Raw genomic sequence first — 17358 nt, 5'->3', positions numbered from 1 at the left:
TGAGATGACAAAAACCAAAAATTAATCTAAAACATCATAGCAAAATCACTATCTGCATTAGAAAACATATGAAGCAGCCCTGATTCAATAGAAACCGAATCAGTGATGTGGAAAGCAAACGCGAGAAGTTCTCCCAAAAGAGAGAGAAGAACAAAGGGACCAAAATCAGGAGAGAGATGGTGAAAACAATGGAGGATGGTGAACAGAGCCCACTTGGGGAATCTGTGAGAAAGAGAGCCCGGAGAAGTGCCAGGAGGAAAGACCTGGGCTGCAACCAAAAGTGGTCATCGAGCACCAGGCAAAATTAAAGTGAAAGGATGTACACTGAGCTACGCTCCGATGAAAATTTTAAATGGCAAAGGCACTGACAGAAGGAAGCTAACAAGCATGAAAATGAGGGTAGAAAGATCACTCTATTACAAAGAGATGGGCTGCCCTTAGGCTTCTCCGTCAGAGGCCAGTGGGTCAGGTGGTGATGGTTCCATAAATCTACATATGTGATTAGATTGCACAGAACTAACTGCTGGTACACACACACACACACACACACGGTGTATGCATATAAATAATATATGCATATTAAATATGCATATAATACATGCACGGTGTATGCATATAAAAACTGGTGAAATCCGAGTAGGATGTGTACTCTAGTTAATGGTAATGTTCAGTGTTAACTTCCTACCTTTGATGTTATATTGTAGTTATACGAAATGTAATCATCAATGGGGGAAGGTGGGTGAAGGGTCCATAGTGCAACTTCCTGCAACTCTGTCGGTTTTTGGGTTTTTTTTGTATTTTTAGGGCCACATCCGAGGGATATGGAGGTTCCCAGGCTAGGGGGTTGAATCGGAGCTACAGCTGCTGGCCCACACCACAGCCACAGCAACGTGGGATCTAGGCCACCTCTGTGACCTACAGCACAGCTCACGGCAATGCTGGATCCTTAACCCACTGAGAGGCCAGGTATCGAACCCTCATCCTCATGGATATTAGTCAGGTTTGTTAACCATGGAGCCACGATAGGAACTCCTGTAGTTGTTTGTTTTTTAAGATAGCAGATCAAGGATCAAGGTCTACTAAAGATATTTGAAAGAAAAAAGACTTCAATACCACCAATAAATTGCTGGTCATAGGTGAAAGCAACGAAAACCATTCTGCGTTATGAAAATAAAATGTAACGTTAGAAGATTCAAAGCAAGGACTGAAAAAAAAAAAAAAATCTAGGAGTTCCCGTCGTGGCGCAGTGGTTAACGAATCCGACTAGGAACCATGAGGTTGCGGGTTCGGTCCCTGCCCTTGCTCAGTGGGTTAACGATCCGGCGTTGCCGTGAGCTGTGGTGTAGGTTGCAGACGCGGCTCGGATCCCGTGTTTCTGTGGCTCTGGCGTAGGCCAGTGGCTACAGCTCCGATTCGACCCCTAGCCTGGGAACTTCCATATGCCGAGGGAGCGGCCCAAGAAAAGGCAAAAAGACAAAAAAAAATCTAAAATTTTCTTCACAAATCTAAATTCTAAAAATGGACAATCAAGCTCTAAGAGGTCTGCTGAACACTGAAACTAGTTAAGGATCACTCAGTTTAAGTAACCATTGTGAATATTGACTTTAAAACCAAAAGCAAAGATCTATGTTTAAGAAATGACATCTGACCAGAAAAAATATAAGAAGAAGAAATTAGACCTAAAATCTCAGAATATACCCAAAAAACCTCTAAAAAATAGATTTAGAAAGTGGAAAATGATAGCTACCATTGTGGCCCAGCAGTAATGAACCTGACTAGTATTCATGAGGATGCGGGTTTGATCCCAGGCCTTGATCAGTGGGTTGAGGATCTGGTGTTGCCATGAGCTGCGGTGTAGGTTGCAGACACAGCTTGGATTTGGCATTGATGTGGCTGTGGCGTAGGCTGGCAGCTACAGCTCCCATTTGACCCTAGCCTGGGAACTTTAAGGCAGGTACAGCCTTAAAAAGAGAAAGAAAAAAAAAAGTGGAAAATGTAACTTCTAGCTAGTCTCCTTATCTTACATGGGAAGCAAAAATATATACTGTTTTATTTTTATGTTACTACTAAACACATAGTTTTAAAAAACTGTTAAAGCTACCTTTTAGCAGAATAAAAAAAGAACTGATATACTAGTTATAAAAGTAAATACAAATACCTTACACTTCCCTGTTAAAGACAAAGATTCTAGCTTAGCTAAAAGGTTTCCCCCATATGCTTTGTCTATCTTTTAATTTTTTAAATTAACTGTATCTACAAATGATGCACCTAAAGAATTCAACACATTGCCGTGAGCTGTGGTGTAGGCCACAGACGCGGCTCGGATCCTGCATTGCTGTGGCTCTGGCATAGGCCGGCGGCTACAGCTCTGATTCGACCCCTAGCCTGGGAATCCATATGCCATGGGAGCAGCCCTAGAAAAGGCAAAAAGACAAAAAGACAAAAAAAAAAAGAGAATTCAACAAATAAAGGATAAAAATACATCAGGGAAATAGAAACACAAGACAGTTGGGATAGCACTGTTAACACCAGAAAATAAGAGGAAACCTCTTTTGCCAGGTATTAAATACAATTATAAAGCAATTATAATTAAAAATAGTACAGTAATGACATAGAAATAAATGTATCAAATGAACAGAAATCGAACTTGGTGTGTAATAGATAAAAGAAGATGGTTATAATAAAGGTAGCTTTTTAAATCAATGAGGAAAAGACTAAAAATAAAAAACAGAAATGATTATTTAGAAAAAGTAGGAATTCCTTATCTTATATACTAAAATAATTCTGATTGAGTTAAATGCAAAAATTAAATAACAAAAGATTAGAGAGAAAATATAAATGTACTTATCTATCTCAAAGTCCTTTCCAAGTACATATCTGTGTGCTAGCAACAATCCCACTACAAACAAAATGCAAGGCAAACAAGGAACTAAGGGAAACTATTTGTAACAAAATGAAAATCATTAAGAAAAGGACAAACATCCCCTTCCAATATGTGCAAAAGACATGATCAGATTGTACATATACATACAACCCCAATTCAAACATTCATTAACTGCATGAAAAAAACTTCATCACTAATAATAAGGATTACAGATGAAAACAACTATATAATAACTTGAGAGTGTAAATTTGTAGAACCTTTATGGAGGATAATTTGGCAATAGCAAAGTAATACAAACAAATTGTACCTTTAAGTATCTTTAAATTCAAGTACCATAAGCTCTAAACTTGTTCATGGCTTTTTGAGAATTCATATTAAGGAAATATAATGTGTTCTAAAATTTCTGCTCCAAGCATTGGGGGCAGGGGTGAGCACGACAGTCATAAACTGGCCAGTGGAACAGCCCATTCCTGACACTCGGGTGACCAGCAACTAAATGACGTCAATAAAAGTACCCACGTTTTAGAGGTTTTAGAGATCTGAAGAGGGACTTATGGGTACTTGGCCCGTGGGAATTGCTCAGTAACTATTAGCAATAGCAGAAGTAGTGATATTAATCTACAACCCTTCAGACCCATTATCTGAAATGCTTGCAGTCAAATTGTGCTTTGGAATTAAGGCCCATGGGGATATTAAAAGTTAATAGTCTATTTATCCAACTAGATCTAGGTGGGTACTTGGTAATCAGTAATCAATTATATTACTATTCTTAGAGTAAAATACATGAGTATTCATTCTAAGTGAGATAAACATCAGTTCAGGGCAGAATTTGCAGTCAAATGAGTTGTGAAAAAAACTTTCCTTTTTTAGAGCTTTCGGGACTTCAGATTTTTAAAGGAGGGATTGAGAACATGTATTTTATAACAGAGAAACACTAGAATCTACCTAAATGTATCATAGTAAGGAATAAGTTACATAAATGATGATGCCTTCATAAGATGAAAACATATACACCTACAAAAAGCAACTTTTTCAAAGAGTATTTAATAAAATGAAATAGTCATTAACAGCAGGTTAAAAAAAGCAAGATGAAAAATGTGCATTATGAATTAAACTTTGCAAAAGTAAATTACATACATCTTTATAATGTCAGAGTAAAAGACTACAAGGAACTGTACCAAGGACATTAAATTAACCACAATGACATATGTACTTCATGCTTTTCTGTATTTTCTAATCTCCTGTGGTAATCAAGAAAATAAACCATTCATTTTTTGAACTATTTATGGTTCCTATGCAGGACTAGGCTAGTTCTAATCCTGGAGGGTTAACAAGCCCATCTCTGTCCTCAAGGACTCTACCATTGCATCTCTGGAGAGCTGGGGCATTACTCAATTCTCTCCTCGCTAGAATGCATTTCATTCTCTATCAGCCACTCCCCACAAGCACCTCAGGACAACCTGACCCAGGTACCAGGACTTTTTCACACCTCCATCAAACCACACCTTGGTGACCTTGCAAGGTAGTGGTAAAAATGGCACCAATACTGCAATAAGAACTTGATTCAGCCCCTGACCTTATCTAAAGAAGAGAAAGAAAGGAAGGAAGAGAGAGAGAGAGGGAGGGGAGTTGGGGGAAGGAAGGAAGGAAGGAAGAGAAGAAAAAGCAGGAACCGTTGAACTGTGTCTGACTTCTGCCCTTTTTCACTGTATTCTTAAAATCTCAATCATTTAAGAAATTGTGTGGGGGAGGGGGGAGAAGGAGATCTCATTTGGATTTGTTCCAGGTGCTTCCTTATGAGTAAAAGGATGTGAAATTGAACTTGACCAGCCCAGCAATGAAAAGCATTTTGAGGAGTAAATAGGATGCTAAGAGGGGTCAGGACATTGGAAGGGCCCTTGGTGGAAAGAACAAGCAGGGCTTCACCTTACCTAATACTACTCATCAGTGTCTAAGGGTGGTCTTTGGCCAGAGCTCGGAAGGGCTCAGCCATATTTAGTGTGTTCCTAACCCAAGTGGTCTTCACTGAACGCCTCCCAGCTCTGGAATTCTCCAGGGGTTTAATACACAGTTTGAGAGCATTTTATGCCAAAAGGCTGTTTCTTATGAGCCTCGATTCTGATTTTGGAATAAAAGATAGCTAAATGATCCATCAACCTACAGCTAACCACCCAAAGGGACCACATGGATTGATATTTAAACACTTTTACATAGATACCAACAGTCTAATTAAACTAATGGAGTTCCCATTGTGACTCAGGGGTTAACGAATCTGACTAGGAACCATGAGGTTGTGTGTTCGAACCCTGGCCTTTCTCAGTGGATTAAGGATCTGGCGTTGCTGTGAGCTGTGGTGTAGGCCGCAGATGTGGCTTGGATCTGGCGTTGCTGTGGCTGTGGTGTAGGCCAGTGGCTACAGCTCCGATTAGACCCCTCGCCTGGGAACCTCCATATGCTGCAGGTGCGGCCCTGGAGAAGACAAAATAAATAAATAAATAAATAAATAAATAAATAAACTATTGCTGAAAACAGGAGAAATCCTTATACAAAGCTTTTGCTACACATAAATCACGGCCAACTGTGAAGTTAAATAAGAAGTTAACTCTCTTAGCTTAATCCCTCAGAAAATTACTTGTGTGCAGGCAAATTATCCACTGGGGATACTTTTTTTATTTGTGGAGTGCTAATCCCTCCCTTCTGCTTGGGCCGCCCTCCTTGTCCTCCTCCCAACCCAAAGAGGAGTCAGATGTTGTAAGGCCACCCCCCTCCCACCCAACCTCCATGCCAATCAGTCAGGACCCTGGTTAAAACAAAGACCTTCAGGGAAAAGGTGACTCACCCTATCCCAGCTAAAACACAGACCTAGTCGATCAAGCTGCTTCCTCATGTGTCTGATATTACTGTAAAACAAAGGAAAGAGAGTTTGGATTTTAGACACAGGAAAAGCCATAAACAAACTATACTTTCAGAAGGTGAATGGGAGACTGGAAAAGTCTAGATTATTCCAAAGGGATTTGAGTGTTGTTTTGCCCTGGCAAGAAAATTTAATCACTAAGAATCAATGAAAATATCTGCATAGTAGGAGCCACCTATTCTTGGGTCCCTTACAGAATCCACTAGAAACTACAACAGTCTTTGGTCCCGAGGACTGGAGCTTTCCCTGGCCATTGAGAAAGGCAATCCGTTTGATTTGTGCACTCTAGTCCATCCGCATGTCTGTATTCTGTACAAATTTAAGCCAAGCATTCACAAACTGAAAAGCAACTGAAAAGAAAAATCTTAACGTACAAATTGCAGAAATCCAAAGGAAATCATACAGTGCTTTGTCCATCAAAACCTAAAACTCTCCATCAATTGGAAAAGAGAAAGAGAAGTGAATTAATTGGCTTTTACATAATATGAAATGAGAAAATTTTTTTTTTTAGTTTTTAAAAATTTTTAACTTTTTAACCATTAAAAAAATTGAAATATAGCTAATTTACAACATTGTGTTAGTTTCAGGTGTATAGCAAAGTGATTCAGTTACACACATATATTTTTTTTCAGGTTCTTTCCCACTATAGGTTATTATAAGATATTGAATGTAGTTCCCTGGGCTATACAGTGTGTCCTTGTTGTTTATTTATTTATTATTTCATTATTATTTATATATAATAATTTATATATAATTTTATTATTATTTTATATATAGTAGCATATCTATGTTAATTTATCTCTTCTCCACCCTAGGCCCAGCCCGCTCCCCTGCCACCATCCCCTATGGTAACCATAAATTTGTTTTCTATGCCTGTGAGTCTGTTTCTGTTTTGTAAATAAGTTCATTTGTGTCATTTTAGATTCCGCACATCAGTGATATCATAAGATATGTATCTTTCTTGGACTTACTTAATATGACAATATTTAGGTCATCTTTTTTTCTATTTAGATAAAAAGGATTAATTCATTTCTACTATGTTCTCTTTCAGGTCAAGCAGACTGAAAATATGAAAAAACCATGAAATTCGACAGGTGATCTCTGCTTAGCTAACAACAGCTTATTCTAATTCCAGGCCTTCTGTTAAGCATTATTCAGAAAAATGCTTGCTATAGACTATATCCGTCCTCTTCAAATCCCCCTGTTAAAACCTAATCTCCCCCATGCTGGTAGTTTGAGATGGCACCTATGGGGGGGTAATCGGCTTAGTGCCTTTACTTGCTCCTTCCACCAAGTCAAGACACCGAGGGGAGACGGCTGTCTGTGAACGAAGAAGCGGGTCCTCGTCAGACACCAAATCTGCAGGTGCCCTGATCTTGGGCTTTCCAGCCTCAACAACTGTGAGAGATAAAACTCTGCTGGTTATAAGCCACCCAGACTATATTTTTGTTACAGCAGCTAACTAAGACAGTAATCTGTAATCTTAGTTATTCTTATCTAAGAAACAACGAAGAGGGTTTGGAGAGTCATTTGTGTGTTCATTTTGATGCTTTGTTATTTGTAAAGTAATTCTTCCTTATGAGTATTTGCAATTGGAAGGAAAAAGGAGGAGGAAAGGATGACATTTATTAAATTTCTACAGGTCTCATCTTCTTGACCATAGTTTGAGCCATATCCAAATTCTAAATTGTAATTTTTTGGCAAATTTTGTTAATTTTTCAACTTCATCATCCCAAAACAAGAGGAACTTAGATATTCACCGAGGAAACATATGGCCAGTCTATTCTGGGTGTGGCCTTCTCCGAGGGGAACAGACGACCCCCCCCCCCCCCCCCGCAAGTCCCACCTGTGCCTCAGGCTTCCATGTATCTTCGGACCAGCAGTGCCCTGCCCTCTCCCTCCTGATAAAGCCTTGCGGACCTTATACCAGAATGCAGCCAAACGTTCTGGGCTCACACTCAGCCCTTTCACAAAGCCCTTCCTCACCCACCCCTCAGAGGTATAAAGGGCAGGCAGTTCTACTCCCTCCTCAGTGTATTTCACCTCCCTTTGCTTTATCTTGCCCAAGGATACATTGTAAAAAGAAATATCTACTGGCATCTTCTGCATCTCTTTTTTCTTCCTAATCCCTAGTTTCCACTTTTCCAATAAAGGTTAACTGCAGATGAAAGGGATTGATGGAAAAAGGAGGAAGTGATAATTCAAATAAAACGGGTCAGATATGGCATAAAGTTGACGTAAGCTAGGCCAGGGTTTGGCAAATTCCATGGACCAAATTTGGTCCTGGCTGATTTTGTAAATAAAGTTTTATTGGAATAGCCACACCCATTTGTTTATATATTGTTCATGGCTGCAGTCATGATACAGTGGCAGAATTGAGTAGTTGTGACAGACCATATGGCTCACAGAGCTGAGAACATTAACCATCTGGCCCTTTACAGAAAGAATTTGTCTGCTCCTTCACTAGAGCATAGCCATGAAGGAGACAGCCCCTGAATCGGGCCATATAGGTACAGATCCTGCCTTTCCTTCTTGTTGGCTAATCACCTTGAATAAATTACTCAACCTCTCTGTGCCTCAGTTTATTTATCTGTAAAAGAGGGAATAACTATAGTTATTAAAGTCTGCATAAAAAAGGCAAACACCAATACAGACAATCCTGTTTGTTGCTGGGCAGACTGCAATGCTTTGTGCGCTTTGCTTTCTATATCCGGTTATATACAGGTTAAGAAATTGTTTAAGGGTTCTGTATGCAAATGTTTGTGAACACATACCTTTGCGTCCAACTTTCCGGATGTAGATTCCTCTCAATCGCAGCATTTTCGGCAGGCAAACCAAAGGCATCCCATCCCATGGGATTGATGACCTGGCACCCAGAAAAAAAAACATCAGCCATGGCAGATTGCTAAAGTGTTTATCAGTCTTCTCTTCTGGGCAATGAGCACGCATTCTATCCCTTCCTGGATGATTTCAAACTATGCTTGCGAAAGCCAGCTGGCTACCTACAACGTAAGCACAGGAGAGAATTTAGAAGGTGCCAAGAGCAGTTATCTCTGAGTAGGTGTTTTCGTGACTACTTTGTACTTTCTTCTTGTCTGTATTGTCTGCAATGAACCCGAACTGTTTTTTGTTCTGAAATTTTAAAAAAGTTTCTTTCAATTTCAGAAATAGGCCTATATAAAAATGTACACAGGCATTCAGAGTGCTCACCCCATGTTAGTATTTTGCAGTTAAGAAGCTGTGGTGTCCTATAGGGTAGCCACTAGCCACCTGTGGTTATAGAAATTTAAACTTAAATTCATTATATTACATCAAAAAAAAAATTTTTTTTTAGCTGCGCCTGTGGCACATGGAAGTTCCCAGGCCTACAGGACTGAATCTGAGCTGCAGCAGCAACCTATGCCACAGCTGTGGCAATGCTTGATCCTTAACCCACTATGCCATACTGGGAACTCTAAAATTAAATTGACCTCTTCAGTCACGCTAGTCACCTTTCAAGGATACAATAAGCCAATTTGAATCACTTCCTATGAGACATTTCCATTACCCAAAGAACAGGGCAGCCTAGGATCTTAGAGCTCAAGAAGTCTGAGATAGATCCTCTGCCCTTAGCCCTTTATTTATTTATTTATTATTCAATGAATTTATTACATTTGTTGTTGTACAATGATCATCACAATCCAATTTTATAGGATTTCCATCCCACATCCCCAGCACATCCCCCTACCTCCCAAACTGTCTCCTTTGGAAACCGTAAGTTTTTCAAAGTCTATGAGTCAGTATCTGTTCTGCAAAGAAGTTCATTGTGTCCTGTTCTTAGATTCCACATGTCAGTGAAAGCATTTGATGTTGGTGTCCATTGTCTGACTGATTTGACTTAGCATGATCATTTCTAGGTCCATCCATGTTGCTAAAAATGCCGGTATTTTGTTCCTTTTAATGGCTGAGTAACATTCCATTGTGTATATGTACCATATCTTCTTGATCCACTCCTCTGTCGATGGACATTTAGGTTGTTTCCATGTCTTGGCTACTAAAAATAGCACTGCAATGAACATCGGAGTACATGTGTCTTTGCGAGTCATGGTTTTCTCTGGATAGATGCCCAGGAGTGGGATTGCTGGATCAAATGGTAGTTCTCTTTTTAGTTTTCTGAGGAATCTCCATACTGTTTTCCACAGTGGTTGCACCAATTTACAGTCCCACCAACAGTGTAATGGGGTTCCTTTTACTCCACACCCTCTCCAGCACTTGTTGGTAGACGTTTTGATGATGGCCGTTCTGGCTGGTGTAAGGTGGTTTTGATTTGCATTTCTCTAATAATGAGTGATGTTGAGCATCTTTTCATGTGTTTTTTGGCCATCTGTATGTCTTCTTTGGAGAATTGTCTGTATAGCGCTTATGCTCTTTTTTTTTTTTTCTTTTTGCCATTTCTTGGGCCGCTCCCGCGGCATATGGAGGTTCCCAGGTTAGGGGTCTAATCGGAGCTGCAGCCACCAGTCTACACCAGAGCCACAGCAACGTGGGATCCAAGCCATGTCTTCAACCTACACCACAGCTCATGGCAATGCTGGATCCTTAACCCACTGAGCACGGCCAGGGATCGAACGCACAACCTCATGGTTCCTAGTCAGATTCGTTAACCACTGCACCACGACGGGAAATCCTTCTGCTCATTTTTTGATGGGGGTGTTTGTTTTTTTTTGGTATGCAGCTGCAGAAGGTGTTTATAAATTTTGAAGATTAAGCCCTTGTCAGTCGATTCATTTGCAAAGATTTTCTCCCATTCTGTGGGCTGTCTTTTCATTTTGTTTAGGGTTTCCTTTGCTGTGCAGAAACTTTGAAGTTTAATGAAGTCTGATTTGTTTACTTTTGTTTTCACTGTCATTAAGAGACGGATCTGAGAAGATGTTGCTGTCGTTTATGTTGGAGATTGTTTGGCTTATGTTTTCCTCTAAGTTTTATAGTATCTGGTTTATATCCAGGTCTTTAATCCATTTTGAGTTTCTTTTTGTGTATGGTGTTAGGGAGTGTTCTGATTTCATTCTTTTACTTGTGGCTGTCCAGTTTTTCCAGCACCACTTATTGAGCAGACTGTCTTTTCTCCATTGTATATTCTTGCCTCTGTTTTCATAGATTAGTTGGCTGTAGGTGCATGGGTTTAATTCTGGGCTTCCTATCCTGTTCCACTGATCTACATTTCTGTCTTTGTGCCAGTATCATACAGTTTTGATGACTGTTGCTTTGTAGTATAGTCTTAAGTCAGGGAGCCTGATTCCTCTAGCTCCATTTTTCTTTTTCAGGGTATCTTTGGCTATTTTGGGTGTTTTGCGCTTCCAAAGAAACTTTAAAATATTTTCTTTGAGTTCTGTGAAAATGTCCTTGGTAATTTGATAGGGATTGTATTGAATCTGTAGATTGCCTTGGGTAGTACAGTCATTTCAATAATATTGACTCTTCCAATCCAAGAGCATGGTATGTCTTTCCATCTATTTGTGTCATCTTTGATTTCTTTCATCAGTGTCTTACAGTTTTCAGAGTACAGGTCTTTAGTCTCTTTAGGTAGGTTTATTTGTAAGTATTTTATTCTTTTGGATGTGATGGTAAACAGGATTGCTTCCCTAATTTCTCTTTCTGATCTTTCATTGTTAGTATATAGAAATGCCCGTGATTTCTGTGTATTCATTTTGTATCCTGTGACTTTGCCAAATTCATGGATGAGCTCTAATAGTTTTCTGGTAGAGTCTTTAGGATTCTCTAAGTATAGTATCATGTCATCTGCAAATAGTGATAGTTTTACTTCTTCCTTTCCAGTTTGGATTTCTTTTATTTCTTTTACTTCTCTGATTGCCATGGCTAGGACTTCCAAAACTGTGTTGAATAGTAGTGATGAGAGCAGACATCCTTGTCTTGTTCCTGATCTTAGCAGGAATTCTTTCAGCTTTTCACCATTGAGGATGATGTTAGCTGTGGGTTTGTCATATATGGCCTTTATTATGTTGAGGTAGGTTCCCTCTATGCCCACTTTCTGAAGGGTTGTTATCAGAAATGGGTGTTGGATTTTGTCAAAGGCTTTTTCTGCATCTATTGAGAGGATCATATGGTTTTTATTCTTCAGTTTGTTATGTGGTGATTGATTGTTTGCAGATATTGATTGATTGCAGACACTGATTGATTTGCGGATATTGAAGAATCCTGGCATCCCACTTGATCATGATGTACAATCCTTTTAATGAATTGTTGAATGCAGTTTGCTAGTATTTTGTTGAGGATTTTTGCATCTATGTTCATTAGTGAAATCGGCCTGTAATTTTCTTTTTTTGTGGTATCTTTGTCTGGCTTTGGTATCAGGGTGATGGTGGCCTCACAGAATGAGTTTGGGAGTATCTCTTCCTCTGCGATTTTCTGGAATAGTTTCAGAAGGATGGGTGTTAGCTCTTCTCTAAATGTTGATAGAATTTGCCCGTGAAGCCATCTGGTCCTGGATTTTTGTTTGTTGGAAGTTTTTTAATACAGTTTCAACTTCAGTACTTGTGATTGGTCTGTTCATCTTTTCTATTTCATCTTGGTTTAGTCTTGGAAGATTGTACTTTTCTCGGAATTTGTCCATTTCTTCTAGGTTTTCCATTTTATTGGCGTATGGTTGCAATATAGTAGTCTCTTATGATCCTTTGTATTTTTGTGATGTCCGTTGTTACTTCTCCTTTTTCATTTCAATTTTATTGAATTGAGTCCTCTCTTTTTTTCTTGATAAGTCTGGCTAAGGGTTTATCAGTTTTGTTGATCTTTTCAAAGAACCAGCTTTTCGTTTCATTGATCTTTTCTATGGTTTTCTTCATTTCTATTTCATTGATTTCTGCTCTGATCTTTATGATTTCTTTCCTTCTACTAACTTTAGATCTTGTCTATTCTTCTCTCTCTCGAGCTGCTTGAGATGTAAAGTTAGCTTGTTTATTTGTGCTTTCTCTTGTTTCCTGAGATGGGCTTGCATTGCTATAAACTTTCCTCTTAGAACAGTTTTTGCTGCATCCCATAGGTTTTGGAGTGTTGTATCTTTGTTGTCATTTGGTTCTAGGTATTTTTTTAATTTCCTCTTTGATGTCTTCAGTGATCCATTGGTTGTTTAGTAGCATGTTGTTGAGTCTCCACTTGTTTGTGTTTTTTGCAGTTTTTTTCTTGTTGTTGATTTCCAGTCATACAGCATTGTGGTCGGAAAAGATGCTTGATATGATTTCACTTTTCTTGGAGATACCGAGGCTTGATTTGTAGTCCAGGATGTGATCAATCTTAGGGAATGTTCCATGTGCACTTGAGAAGAATGTTATTCTGCTGCTTTTGGATGGAATGGCCTATAAATATCTATTAAGTACATCTGGTCCAATGCTTCATTTGGGACCTGTGTTTCCTTATCGATTTTCTGTCTGGATGATCTGTCCAGTGCTGTAAGTGGGGTGTTAAAGTCCCCCACTATGATTGTGTTATTGTTGATTTGTCCTTTTAAGGTCGTTAGCAGTTGCCTTATACATTGTGGTGAAGCTATGTTGGGTGCATAGATATTTAAAGTTGTTACATCTTCTTCTTGGATTGATCCTTTGATCATTATGTAGTGCCCTTCCTTGTCCCTTAAAATATTCTTCATTTTAAAGTCTATTTTGTCTGATATGAGTATTGCTACTCCAGCTTTCTTTTGATTCCCATTTGCATGGAATATTTTATTCCATCCTCTCACTTTTGATTTGTATGTGTCCCTAGAAGTAAAGTGGGTCTCTTGAAGACAGCATATATATGGGTCTTGTTTTTATATCCATTCAGCCAGTCTATGTCTTTCGGTTGGGGCGTTTAGTCCATTAACACTTAAGGTAATTATTGATATGTATGTTCTTATTGCCATTTTATTAATTGCTTTGGATTTGTTTTTGTTGCTCTTTTTTCTTTCCTTCTTCTCTTTCTTCTTGTGGTTTGATGACTATCTTTAGTGTTGTATTTGAGTTGATTTTTCTTATTTGTGTGTGTATCAATTGTAGATTTTTAGTGTGCAGTTATTCTGAAGTTTTGATATAAGGGTATATATATATATATATATATATATATACACACGAGATTGATTTAAGTTGTTGGTCTCTTAACTGCAAATGCATCTCCAGTGCCCTGCATTTATATCCTCCTCTTCTAAAGATTTCTGATTTTGGTGGCATAATTGTGCATGGATGATTTCATATCTTTACTGTGCATATACCTTTACTGGTGAGCCTTGTCATTTGTGGTATTTTTGTTTCTGGTTGTGGCCTTTTCTTTTCTGTCTAGAGAAGTTCCTTTAGTATTTGTTGTAAAGCTGGTTTAATGTTGCTGAATTCTCTTAGCTTTTGCTTATCTGTGAAGCTTTTGATTTCTCCTTCGAATCTGAATGAGAGCCTTGTTGGGTAAAGGAATCTTGGTTGGAGGCTTTTTCCTTTCATCATGTTAAGTATATCATGCCACTCCCTTCTGGCCTGCAGAGTTTCTGCTGAAAAATTGGCCAATAACCTTATTGGGGTGCCCTTGTGTGTTATGTGTTTCTTTTCCCTAGCTGCTTTCAATATTTTTTCTTTGTCTTTAATTTTGGTCAGTTTGATTAATATGTGTCTCCGGGTATTCCTCCTTGGGTTTATTTTATGTGGTGCTCGTTGTACATCCTGGATTTGAGTGAGTGGTTCCTTTCCCATGTTAGGGAAATTTTCACATATTATCTCTTGGAGTATTTTTTCTGTCCCCTTCTCTCTCTTCTCCTTCTGGCACCCCTATAATATGGATGTTGGTGCATTTAACATTGTCCCAATGTTTTCTCTTTATTCTCTTTTCTGTTCTGCATCCCTAAATTCCACTAATCTGTCCTCCACCTCACTTATTTGTTCTTCTGCCTCCTGGATTCTGCTGTTGGCTGCTTCGAATGAATTTTTTATTTCGGTTATTGTATTTTGCATCTCTTCTTGTTTAAGTTTTATATCTTGTATTTCTTTGCTCAGTGTTACCTGTAAGTTATCCATCTTTGCCTCCAGTTTATTTCCAATGTCTTGTATCATCTTCAGCATCAACGGTCTAGTCTTTTTCCTGGAGGCTGAGAATCTCCTCACCACTTAGCTGATTTTCTGGGGTTTTTTCTTTCTCCCTCATCTGAGTTATAGTTCTCTGTCTTTTCATTTTTATAGGTTTTTGGTATGGTGACCCTTTACAGATAATAGAGTTGTAGCCTCTCTTATTTCTGGTGTCTGCCCCCTTGTGGCTGAAGTTGGTACAGGGACTTGCTCTAGGCTTCCTGATGGGAGGGACTGGTGCCTGCCCACTGGTAGGTGGAGCTGATTCCTATCCCTCTGGTGGGTGGGGCTTTGTCTCTGGATGAGATTAGAGGTGGTTGTGTGCCTGGGTGGTCTTTAGGCAGCCCGTTTACTGATGGGCAGGGCTGTGATCCCACCTGGACTGTTGTTTGCCCTGGAGCTTCTCAGCACTGATGGGTGGGGCCATATTTTCCCCAAATGGCCACCTCCAGAGAAAGGCAGACTGCTGAATATTGCTTCCAATGTCCTTCTCCCACAACAAGCCACATTCACCCATTTTCCCAGAAGATCCACCAAGAACTGCAGTCAGGTTTGACCCAAATTCCTATGGAGACTTTGCTTTGCCCTGGGACCCAGTGTACTTCAAAGTCTGTGTGTACCTTTTAAGAATGGGTTCTCTGTTTCCCCCAGTCCTGTGGAGCTCCTGCACACAAGCTCCACTGGCCTTCAATGCCAGATGCTCCAGGGGTACTTTCTCCCAGTGCCAGATCCCCACATGTGGGAGTTTGTTGTAGGGCTCAGAACTCTCACTCCTATAGGTGAGTCTCTGTGAAACAGTTACTTTCCAGTCTGTGTGGCTTCCCATCCAGGAGGTATGGGGTTTCTTATATCACATAATCGCTCCCTCCTACCTCTTGATGTGGCCTTCTCTTTGTCTTCTGGAGTAGGATATATTTTTGAAAGTTTTTGGTCCATTTGGTTGAAGATTGCTCAGCTTTTGGTTGTAAATTTTGTTGTCTTTAGGAGCAAAGTTGAGCTCCAGTCCTTCTATTCCGCCATCTTAATCCCATCTCCCCTCAGCCCTTTATTTGACCATCTAAGCAACCATGGCTCAGAAAGAGTATGCAGCCTAGCTGGGTCACACCAGAAGCACTGACTTCAAGCCAGGATAGGCCAGTAAGGCATTCATTTCTGCAAATGGATGACTAGTCAGAGCTCAGCTGGCAGCTTCAATAATAAGTTCTCTCAACCTAACTTATATGCTGGGAATGGGGACACTAGTTTAAAACACACGCTGTGGCATCAAGAAACAACCTCAGAAGGCCAGGCTCTCTATTCACTGTCAGGAAGGACACTTGGGAATTCCTGTTGTGGTGCAGCAGAAACAAATCTGACTAGCATCCATGAGGATTCAGGTTCGATCCCTGGCCTCGATCGGTGGATCAGAGATCCAGTGTTGCTGTGGCTGTGGTGCAGGCCAGTAGCTGTTGCTCTGATTTGACTCCTAGCCCAGGAATTTCTATGTGCCTTGGTGTGGCCCTAAAAAGCAAAAAACAAAAAACAAAACAAAACAAAAAAACAAAAAACAAAAAAGGAAGATACCTGTGTTGAAAACTCAGCCCCCCTACCCTTCTCTGATATTGACCTCAACCACCATGCCAGAAACACAGCTTCTCCCAAAGCCAGATTTCTGAAGCCTTCCTGTGGGTGAGGATGGCCTGAGAAGGTTTCAGTATTTCTAGAAAACACCCCTTTCCAGCTGGCCTTCTTATGTCCTAGCAAGCTCCTTTGTCTGTCTGTCAGCTGCCATGGGTTGGGTTTGTCTGAACCTAAGCTTCTGTTCACACACATCTACTTGGATCATGATGAATCCTCAGATGCACTTGCTGGTACCACCTCATCACTCACATATATCACAATGGGACATTTACCACTAAAGAAACAGGTTTTGTTTCCTTTTGGAAACAACTTTTCCCTTGATTATTGAATACATGTTCACTATATATTAGTTGGTATATAGTGAAAAATATTCAGAAGAAAATCAAACATCCATAATTCTACCATATAGCCATATACACCAGTCTTAAATTCAGTAAATTTGCAGCCACTTTTTAAAAATTGGGATCATCTTACCTCTATGTGTGTTTTTTATCCTCTCCCCTTTATCTTTCTGTCTCACCCAAGGACTCTCTGAAATGCAAACTATTACCACCCATCCATAAGCACCTACAATTCAAAGTGTCCAATACTGGACTCAGGCTCTAACCCCAGCCTCCAGATCTGTTTTCTCCAGAGCCCCTCTTAGTAGGCAGCAGTCAGAGAATGGGCATGGCCTTTCCAGTGGTAGAAGCTACTTGCCTCAAAGTTATCCTTCCATTCTGCACATTATGATTTTTTTTTGTCTTTTGTCTTTTTTGTTGTTGTTGTTGCTATTTCTTGGGCCGCTCCCTCGGCATATGGAGGTTCCCAGGCTAGGGGTCCGATCGGAGCTGTAGCCACCAGCCTACACCAGAGCCACAGCAACGTGG

At 39.8% G+C, this 17358-nt stretch overlaps 1 protein-coding gene across 1 annotated transcript in view; it reads right to left on the bottom strand.

Annotated features, from left to right (window-relative positions):
• LARS2 (leucyl-tRNA synthetase 2, mitochondrial) overlaps positions 1 to 17358 on the bottom strand; it is a 167212-nt gene that overhangs the window by 125573 nt on the left and 24281 nt on the right. The window contains exons 4-5 of the mRNA XM_047771844.1: positions 8573 to 8664; positions 5724 to 5784 (exon numbers count right to left, since the gene is read on the bottom strand). Of these exons, the coding sequence (XP_047627800.1) occupies positions 5724 to 5784; positions 8573 to 8664 (153 nt within the window). The remainder of the gene's footprint in view (positions 1 to 5723; positions 5785 to 8572; positions 8665 to 17358) is intronic.

This window comes from Phacochoerus africanus, chromosome 1, assembly GCF_016906955.1.
Source record: "Phacochoerus africanus isolate WHEZ1 chromosome 1, ROS_Pafr_v1, whole genome shotgun sequence".
Classification (NCBI taxonomy): domain Eukaryota; kingdom Metazoa; phylum Chordata; class Mammalia; order Artiodactyla; family Suidae; genus Phacochoerus; species Phacochoerus africanus.
This window is presented reverse-complemented; position numbering and strand designations above follow the sequence as displayed.